This window comes from Temnothorax nylanderi, unplaced genomic scaffold (genome assembly GCF_030848795.1).
Source record: "Temnothorax nylanderi isolate EJ_2023f unplaced genomic scaffold, tnyl_v1.0 TNYL_tig0083_pilon, whole genome shotgun sequence".
Classification (NCBI taxonomy): Eukaryota; Metazoa; Arthropoda; class Insecta; order Hymenoptera; family Formicidae; genus Temnothorax; species Temnothorax nylanderi.
Window position 1 is genome coordinate 186,851 of NW_027249145.1, and position 10,197 is coordinate 197,047.

Sequence of the window (10,197 nt, forward strand, 5' to 3'; positions counted from 1 at the left end):
GCATGTTGTCCGTATTGCGAGTAGAGCATCCTATATACATATGTATGTAAAAGAATTAATTTATACAAAGTGTTTCTTGCTTACGGTTGTAATAATATCTTTTTTGCATTTGCAAGTTAATATTTAATATTTTTCACACTCACTTTGCGTTATTTTGGCCGAACTAACGGCCGAACTAACTGCCATATTATGTCACAAGCGCCGAAAGTACACGTCATAAATTACCTGCGCGCGTAACTGTTTACAAAGTAATATTTACCTGTGCATTCTGAAGAGAAGATAATTAGCCATAATGCCGCAAACGTGAGCGCCCAGGGAATGCCCGACGCAGGTGGTTCTGGCGATCGGCAGGCCAAGATGTCTCAAGGTCGTCAGGGTGCCGGCGAGACACCTCGCTACCGGTCGTATATTCGCCACCGCGGCCGGGTAACACGGCCGGGCGCATAAAGCCCCCCAGTCGACCAGAAACACATTATAGCTGCCGTTCCTCAGGTAAGCATCTCGTAAAATCGCCATTGGCAACGCGTCATCGCCACCTGTGGATCGATATAAAGATTAATGAGACATGGTGCTAAATCAAGGACATTTCCATAGAAAGCTGTTTAAAAGACGTCGCCTTTTTAGGTGACCTTTAACAAGCGCGTGGAAAAATTTGAATGCCCTTCGATCTTCGAATAGAACGCTCCTCGTTCGTTTCGCATTCCATTTTCAGCACCGGAGTATAAGTTTTCGAAAATTTTATTCAGTTTCTTGGAAAATAGTTTCTCGTTTTAGAATCTGACTATATATTTCAAACACGTTCACTTTTGTGGAAAAAAAGTAAAAAATCCCACAACTAATATTTAGCTAAATCGAAACGAAATCCAGTCAAATCGCACAGAGAGACTATTTACTTTCATGATATATCATATATCCATTTTCATTTTAAATCAAATCAGAAACTTTTACGCTGTCAGTAAATAATTAACAATAAAGATTTTTTATTTGACCTAACTGACCATATTTATCAATTATAACCGTCACGGCGTTTTGACCGTCGTTTTTCATCCTTCTCAACCGATGTAACTTTTGATGCTAATAAACATTCTTTTTAAAATAGTGATTTTCATCATTGTATAATATAGAGAATTTTTATATTTTATTTTATTTCTGAGCACACACAAATTCACCCTACTCGACATCTGATAATAAAAAGACAATTCCGAATATACATTCCAAATTGTTCCGTCGAGCGACAATCCCCAATATTTCCCGGGATAAAATTTCAGGTCGAAACACACAGACTCCGAGAGAGTCACCTGCGTATCCGTGAATCAGGATCGCGCTGTCCTTGGTGGGTTCGTAATCCTGCCGGAGCCAGTCCGACTGCTCCAGGGGGTCGAGCAGGCGTCGCGGACGGCCCGGCGTGTACAGGTACACGTGCACGTCCGGATCCGGGCAAACGTCACGGTCGTTTCCTCGCCTCCAGACGCAGTCGTCCTTGTTGTACTCGGCGGCGGCTCCGCTCTCGATCGCGTCCCGTATCGGTCCTTCCCTCCTCGTTTCTCGCCACGCGATTATGTGGGTGCAGACCCGCGTAATCAGGAACGACGCCGCGAGGACCGTCAACGCCACGGGCACGTGCATCTCGCCGAGGGGTGGGGGGGGAAGAGGCGGGGGGTTGTCTTCGCGGGTGTTTGTCGATGCGTGCCTCGCGCCCACGCTTCAGGAACTGAGCGACGCGGTCGTTCCGCGGTGACTTCGTCGCCGAATCGTCGCCACCCGGGATACCGTTTTGTTCTTCACGGTCTCCCTTCCTCGGGGACCTTACCTTCCCCACCTGCGTAGTTCGCGCTCGCCGGATGACTATATCGTACGTTATGGTACATTATGATCAAGGGGTATCATATCTCTTCTCGGCTTCTTGAATGAATGCCGTTCATTATTAAACGGAGATGAGATCCTTTCGCCGGAGCACGCATACCGTGCGAGAAGAGGTCCCCCAACCTTCGACCCTGATTTCGATGACATAGATCCTGTTGACCAATTTCCGCGCACGTAGATAAGAGTAATCGTTATGAAAGTATATTAGGAAGATTTATAAATATTCATGTGGATCGGCGTCTAACGGATATTGCGTCCACATGAGAAATGTTAAATACAGTATATAAGGTGTTTTGCGTTTCTTAAGAAATTGACAGAAGAAGTTGACATTCGTTTCGTTAAAGAATTTCCATGATTGAATTTGAAACAGAAACACGAAATATGAAAGAAATATATAAAAAATATACTTTCTCGAAATATATATAAAAAATATAAAAGAATCTTTTATATATATATGTAATGTATATTTTTTTATTACAAGGCATCAGTACGCATAATGTGTGTATTGTTATGCCGGTTATGCGTGCTTCAGATATCCTGTATTTTGTATTTCTTAAAAAATTTACGGACAAAAATCTAACGTTCGCATTTTATGACTGAATTTTAAATAGAATAGACAATACATATAAAAAAAGATTCTTTCATTTTTTATTACAAGGCGCACAGATACATAATACATGTAACGTTGTACAGTGGCCTTCGAATGTCCCACACCCTTTCTTCTGTTTTGGGAAAAGAGAGTGCTCGCATAAGATTGTTTACATTTATGGGAAGTGGGCTAAAGAACTAGATATATATCATTCTTGCAGTTCTTCCAGAACTAACCGAAAACTTGACCCTGAGACCAATTTATATAATATTAAGACCAATCGACGTAATACAGTTTCGTCATACTGAAAAAGAAGAAATGACACGTCACGTAGCAGCAGCTTTTTATAAATAATGTGGTTATTTGGCTTAACATTTGGGCACGCCAATTCGCATTGCCCAACGAATACCGCTTTAAATTATGACCCCTTATTAATATCTGAGAAAAACAAGGGTGTACATCATGCATAATGCACGCACGGCGATCAGGTGAGTTTGCGACAAAATAAATCAAAAATTTAAACAAGATAAATTTCGTATTGGAAAGGTATACTCAATATTGCTTAATAAAACGTTTTGTAATAATTACAATATCGATACGCAAAGCGTTGAGTGAAAGTCTCCGAAAAGTTCAATCCGAATGGACCTCGAATGTCCTGTTTTCGAGCATGTTTCTCCTCTCGTTCGAAAGCAGAGAACGACATATCGTTTACGTATATTCCCGTCTTTATTCCCTGATTCCGAATGCATGTCCTACGAGTTCACGCGTAACCCATTTGTTTGAAGAGAGATGCGAAGATATAAAAATATCGAATACGCGCACGCCACAGAATCTTATTTTCCATGCATAAATGGTAACACGTGAGGTAAACACGCGCGATACCGTCGCGTCGGATGATTAGATGTGAATTTGTCGGTCAAACGCACAAAGTAAGCGTGTAACGTAATAAACAGTAGTAACGAGCGGTTCAATCATTTGTCGCGGTGACGCAATAAGAACAAAACAAGAGAGAAATAGGTGTATAATTCATTATATAAAAGCAAATAAAATTCTAAATTACACGTTCGTGACAGCTGAAGCGAACTGATTGAGCAACACCGTACGGCGGAAGTGCCGAAGACGGGAGCCTCCGCTGCTGATATCGACGAGAAATATATTTCAACGCATGTCACGTTCTCTCCGCCACGAAGTCAAGTTCGATACATCAAATGCACAACGGTAAGTAAGTGACAACGGTATCATTTCACGTCCGTTTGAGGCCTCACAGGAGAGAGAATGACTGCTTTGCATATATACCTATATATATGTATATGCACTATGTTTCGGAACCATCTGCCACGAATCTAACTAGCGGATAACTAGCGTTTTAAAACAAAAGATTTATTATCGCGGCATCGATAGGAATAAGTTTAAATTTGGAATAATTTGAAAGAAATTCTTGCGAATCATCACGTGAGAATGTGAAAAGATAAAATCTTGCTGTACGGCTAGCTTTCAAATAAAGTGTAAACTTTAACTAACTAAAGTGTTCCTTTTGTAAATAGGAACTTAATTTCAGGTTTAATTGTTAAAATATCCAAGTTAAAAAACGCTCGAAGTTGCAAAAACTTGCCGTAGCTAGCTAGTTGTGTAAGATTTAATTAACTAAAACGTTTACTATTTAAATGGAAGCTTAGCGTCAGGTTTAATTGTTAAAATATTGAAGTTAAACGCCGAAGTTAAAAAATCTTGTTATATAGCTAACTTTTAAATAAAGCATAAACTTTAACTAACTAAAGTGTTTCCTTTTTAAACTTAGCTTCAGGTTTAATTTTTATTTAAAGTATGTGATAACGAAGTTAAAAAATAATCTAACAAACGATGTTTTCCTAATCTTAGTGAATTTTTTATGAGAAAAGATCAAATATGGCTTAACTTTGCTCTAGTATTCGTGGTTAATAAGAAGATGATTCTGATTCATTCAGTTTAACAGACTCATTCTACATATGCGTGTCATTGAAACCACTTTCAAAATTAGTGCCTCATATATTACCATAAGAGAGAGAGAGAGAGAGAGAGAGAGAGAGAGACAGAGAGAAAACGACTTTCTCATTTTGTTCAATAACTGTACCACGAGATTTACACGTTGTCATGTAATTCCATGAAAAGTGAAAGCTTATCGAATCAAATAGTTTAACACGCGTTGCGGTAAATCTAAGTAATGTAATCTTCATGATGTTTTTGCATTATAAATTTTGACCATTCTGTAAAACAGTTATAAAAGGAATAGTAATTACGGAAAACATAAATAATAATTTTTCATAACAAAGAATTTTTCACAGTAAGCAAAAATTCGCAGGCGTGTTCTCTGATTGTTTCATTTTTTTCTAAATAAAACTGTGAGGTATTGATGGCGCTTGAACTAAATGTAATTGAAAGAGAGAAAAAAGGTCTTCTTTTTGTTATCAATAAATCGTCAGGATTGCAAACAGATGAAATTTCGAATTGAAATAGAATATGAAAAAAAATATTGTCTTTTCTCTTTCCAATTTTATCATCTCTTATTTCCATTTGAGATAATATAGAGGATGTTCCATTTTAATTTCACACCTCGAATATCTTGTAAAGGATGCATTTTCGTGGCCAATGTTTCAGACAAAATTTGTTTGGTTTTGAGGAGACTATAATAGAAAACTACTGTTTGTTTGAGCTTGAATGAAAGCGTTAAGATCACAACGTCACCTTGGTTTCCTTAAATGGGAACTACATATTCTTTATATGTTCTTGTAGCCAACATCGAGACATCGTTTTCGGAATACTGCATGGTTACAAATTGAACAAAAATTACGAGAAAAAAAAAGAACTTGCGATATTGATAGATCGTTCTTCGGTCAGGAATGTTGTGGAAAACAAACTCAGTAAAGAGTTATGCCGCTCTGGAATAATTTTACCGACTTTCGCCAAGAACTAGCAATCAAAGGAACAAAGGATCAACAATCTCGTTCATTGGTAATCTGCCATTTCATCTTTTCGTCTTTTTATCTAACAGTGGAAAATTTTAAGTAATCTCCGCATACATCTTGGGTAATGCTACAAATGCTGGCAATACTTAAAGTTTAAAGATTCATAATTTAGGAAGTTTTCATTGGAAAAGGGTCTGTAATTAATGTTTCGAAAATGTCTCAACGTCGGCTACAAGAATGTGCCGTAAAAATATGGATTTCTATTAAAAGAAACCAAGGTGAAACCAAGGTTGGGATTATCTTCCAACCTTCCAACAAAGGTCAAAATAGTAGTTTTTTATGGCCCCCTCAGAACCAAATAAATTTTGTCTAAAACATTTTCCACGAAAATGCGTCATTTAGAAGATATTCGAGGTGCACAATTAAAATGGACCGTGTACATTTAAAAGACTAATACACTTATTACCAAAATATTTAACGTTGATAGAAACACATGATAGAAAATAATATTGTTCATCAAATCTCTTCTAAAAAATTTTTTGATATTGAATTTTTGCATTATATTTTATGTGTTGCTAATTATAGATACTTGGTTTATTTTGTATGTGCTATACGTAATGAAATTGCTATTATTGTTAAATTGATTGAAAGAGGCACATTACATCTTGATGTATTATTTTAGAAAATCTCGTATGTCATCCATCTTTTTCATTCACAGATAACAGGAATTACGAGGCAATCGTGTATTATTACGGATACGACGACATACGTGTGTACCGCCGAAAACGACTGTTGTAATATTTGTGCAACGCGAAACGCAATGATTGGATTCACTGTTTGAGGTGAAAGTTTGAAGTCTCATAGACGTCCGCGCGATTTAGCGCGGGGAGAAAGTCCCGCCAATTGAATTTGAATCTTGGAACAAATTGGAAAAATTGTCGAAGTTGGGCGTGAAAGACGCGATCGTTTGCGTTGAGAAATTGCTTTTAAGGAAATATTTGCGCGTACGTTTGAAAGTCGTGAACACGTAATTTTCCATTATCGGTAGATAGCAAAGTACTATCGCAATATGTGTCTGAGGTGTCTGATATAAAATAAAATTTATGTAATAACATATAAATTGTTTTTTTTTAAATGTGATTGTAACGAGTAATCTCCATAAATATAATTTATTTCGGTACTTCAGATTGAATTTTATTAATAATTTTATTGACAAGAGCAACATTACGTGAAAACAAAATGTATATAAGATGTCTAACATAAAATAAAATTTATGTAATAATATAGATTCTGTTTTTTTTAATGTGATTGAAACATTAATCTCGATAAATGTAATTTATTCCGGCATTTCAGACCGAATTTTATTATTAATTTTGTTGACAAGAGCAACATTAACAGAAGATAATTTATTGATTAATGTAAATGTTCGTGCAGCACTCGATAAATTAACGGCAATATACTAGAGAAGATGATGCAACTGTCACATTATATCGGTTGTAAGCTTGTAAGTAAATGTGCTTTATTTCGACAGATCACAATGAAGGTGAACATAGCTCTAAAATATTGACAAATATGTTTAACTGAGTGCACGTACACATCAAGAATAATAGTAACTTATAAATATATTTGGCAATTTCATTGTCCGAGAAGGAAGTATGAAACTATATAAAAGTCAGTCAGTTCACAAAAGTCCGGGAGCTCAGAGAGTCGCGTATAGCAATAAAAAAAAACTCAATATTTTTGTACAATTAAAAACTTATTATAATTTGATTCAGTTTCTCCATGCTGAAGTTTTCTTAACCGATTGTCAACGATTGAGAAGTCGAAAGAACGAAATATCGATACAAACGCGTGATTGACTAAACAACAAAAATTTACACATTTTCAATAATATTTACTTACACAATAATAGTGGCGTAATGTTAGCTTCCACAGATATGATAGGCATAATCATACGGAGATCCGTCAATTCTAGTAGAACGGCTATATACAGGAAAAGATAAACATCCGCGGATATAACGCACTCCAAAAAAATTGGACCTGCCAACATTAAATCTGTACACATTACATATTTATTCAACAGTTAGGTTTTGTAGCCTGGAGCCGACGGCATTGCTGATCTGTTCTTTATCTGCATCCGTGAGCTTTCCGTTGTTTGCCGGGGACTGACCCAATCTGGCGCACGCCTTTTTGTGCATGAACCAGTGCAATCTCTGACATTCTCTGTCGCAGTATTGCACCGCTTTGCATTTGCTACACTTTTTCGTGGCTTTGTCCTCGCCGCAGGTCACGCAAGTCTGGGCGTTATCGAAGAAGCCACGTTGCCCATTAATCGCAGCAGCGATAACGGAAACGGCGGACGGCGGATCTGTACTGGCCAATGTAGCGACCATCTGACGGAAAATTGTGCTTTCCCTGAATGGGAACTCTCTCACGGATTCCCTCAAAAGTGCCTCCTGATACTCCGGTAAGCTATCGTTCTTGCTGCACTTCAGGAATCTTCGTATCAAGAGTTCCACTGTGTCGGACTTCTTTTCCTCGCCCTCCTCGTTCCCCTTCTCGCCTTTCTCCGCCTTCATAGCTTCTTGGCGCTTCTGACTTTTCAACACCTCGGCCACAATGCAACTCAGGTAATGGTACTTGAAGGCCATTACTTCATTTATCTCAGCGCCTCGCATCATTTCTTTATAGCGCATGGATTCTAATACTTTTTGTACCTAAAAAAAAGAATAACAAGGGGAATATAAATAGACTTGTTTCCTCCTTGTATAAAAGAAATATTTTAGTGCATCAAATATATTAATTTTGTTCAATTATCAACTTATCCTCATATATATTGTGTCTTACTTTTGTTGCATTTTCCAGAAGTGCGGGAAGTCTCTGTAAATTCATGCACACGCGTACAGGATTCATGTTGACTTGCATTATGAACTTATGGAAATAATCAGCTAGATGCGGCGGCAGCATGGGCTCGGTCTGTAAGCCCTGCGGTTTAATATAATAATCTATATCAGCCTTCGGGATAAAGTTATTGATTGTCGCCACGCAGTTGTGATTTCCAACAAATGCCGCCATCTGCGCGGCCGTCCGGCCCACGCTGTTCATCGCTGTCAAGCGCGCTCCGTGCGACATCAGGAGGTGACATAGCTCGGCGTTTCCGCTCAAAGCGGCGAAATGAAGAGCGGTATAACCGTGTTCGTGTCGACACATGTTCACGTCAGCACCCTGGAACAAATAGACAATTCTCATACACGTTAACTATGCTAATCTTTCAGACGTCACTCAACAAACATGATATCAATATCGTAGATAATATTTATAGGTAAAATAAATTCTTCGCAAGCAAGATACGCGAATCTATCACGAGGGAATCATATGAACACTCGTTTGGGCGTACTTAAATTTATAACAGATTAATCTTGAGGCGTAACTCTGTTGGCGTGAAGAGCATCAGCACAGTCAACATAACCTACTTGATCGAGGAGGAGCTGCACGATTTCCATGTTTCCCTTGTAACAGGCGTGCTGGAGCGGGCTCATGCGGTTCTCATCGACAAAATCTATCTTAACCTTCCTCTGCGACAGCAACGTCTTGAGCTCGCACACCTCATTCTTGCTGATTCTCTCGATAATCTCCCTCTGAAAGTCCGCGGGATCCTCCGTAACAGGCGCCATATTGTTGTGTGTCGCTCTCGTAGAACGTAGAACCCGGTAAAGCCTGTTCTTTATCGATCAATCCAAAAATATCCGCTGAGCTATTACGAAATTATGATCTTTTTTTCTTTTAATGAACGCTCAGGTTTTATTCATTTTTGCGCGGATACGATTTTGAACGCGTTATTTGAACAAATTTTTATCAAAATCACCGTTTTACGTTTGACAAGGATATATATTCAAATAAAAAGATTCAAGTCTCTTTTAACAATTGGCGGCCGTAGAATAGCTGTGAAGTTGGCCGCAGGATTCGATTGAAGTTGTTCTGCACATGCGCAAAGAAATAATTAAGGAATATTTGAATAAGGTTGATATTTTTAACATTTCTGTTTAGTAGATTTAAAAAATTCACTTTTTTGTTATCAGTCTGAAGTAATAATAATAGCTATAAATAATTACATGATAATTCTTTTATTAATAATTAATATATAACATTTAAAATAGAGAGCAATTGTTATTATTATTATTTGAAACTCGCGTTGATTATTCCACAATCATGAGCAATTAAAATTGAAAGAAAAGTTTAAAAAAAATGTCAATAATTGCAATAGAATTCTCTTTCTGTCTAAATTCAGATTTAAGCTGTAAATGTCGGCTGAGTTTAAATTCTCCTATCAATTATCAGATTTAATTAACAAAGGATTTAAAAAAAGAGAATTGAAGAAAGAAGATTATGATGTTTGTGTTATTCTTTCTTCCATGCTCCGCGAAAACAATCTGCAACTGCGATCAACAAAAATAAATCAACGAAAGCAGTAACAAGCGCGGTTTGTTAATTAACGACAATTTTTAGTTAGGAGATAATTTCAATTACGCTTAATACGCGGCGTGGCAAGTCGCGCGATTACGCCATTTACGGCGTAAAGAGCGGCGCGGCTTCTTCTCTGCTTCTATGAGAATTGAATAAACATGGTGGGCGGTTTAAAGTGTCCGTTCGTCACACTCTTCAGCGGAAACGCGTTATTACGTCGAGCTAACACATGATAAGAAATACGAGTGAAACGAAGAATCGTGAAATATTATCGTAGTTCATAAAACGCTACACACATGAGGGATTTAAAAGGAATTGATGGAAACTCAGTTTTTCCAA

The 10,197-nt window shown here is 37.7% G+C and overlaps 2 protein-coding genes across 2 annotated transcripts in view; both read right to left on the reverse strand.

Moving 5' to 3' along the window:
• LOC139774569 (phospholipase A1) overlaps positions 1–6,574 on the reverse strand; it is a 10,150-nt gene extending 3,576 nt beyond the window's left edge. Inside the window, exons 1-2 of the mRNA XM_071709961.1 lie at positions 1,299–6,574; positions 260–536 (exon numbers count right to left, since the gene is read on the reverse strand). Coding sequence (XP_071566062.1) covers positions 260–536; positions 1,299–1,626 — 605 coding nt within the window. The 5' untranslated portion in view covers positions 1,627–6,574. The remainder of the gene's footprint in view (positions 1–259; positions 537–1,298) is intronic.
• A 314-nt stretch (positions 6,575–6,888) lies between these two features.
• Positions 6,889–9,091, reverse strand: LOC139774568 (ankyrin repeat and MYND domain-containing protein 2). The gene is made up of 3 exons (XM_071709960.1): positions 8,868–9,091; positions 8,242–8,619; positions 6,889–8,111 (listed from the first exon to the last, which is right to left on the reverse strand). Exons 1-3 carry the CDS (start codon positions 9,066–9,068, stop codon positions 7,467–7,469), a joined length of 1,224 nt encoding a protein of 407 aa, XP_071566061.1. The 5' UTR covers positions 9,069–9,091; the 3' UTR covers positions 6,889–7,466.
• Positions 9,092–10,197: the final 1,106 nt, after the last annotated feature.

Bases quoted from the DNA above. Each gene is read 5' to 3' on its own strand.
- LOC139774568 (XM_071709960.1), bottom strand. From the start codon at position 9,068: ATGGCGCCTGTTACGGAGGATCCCGCGGACTTTCAGAGGGAGATTATC. The intron at 8,620-8,867 runs GTAGGTTATGTT...TATTTGTTCCAG, and splicing joins TGCAGCTCCTCCTCGATCAA to GGTGCTGACGTGAACATGTG. The intron at 8,112-8,241 runs GTAAGACACAAT...TCTTTTTTTTAG, and splicing joins TTCTGGAAAATGCAACAAAA to GTACAAAAAGTATTAGAATC.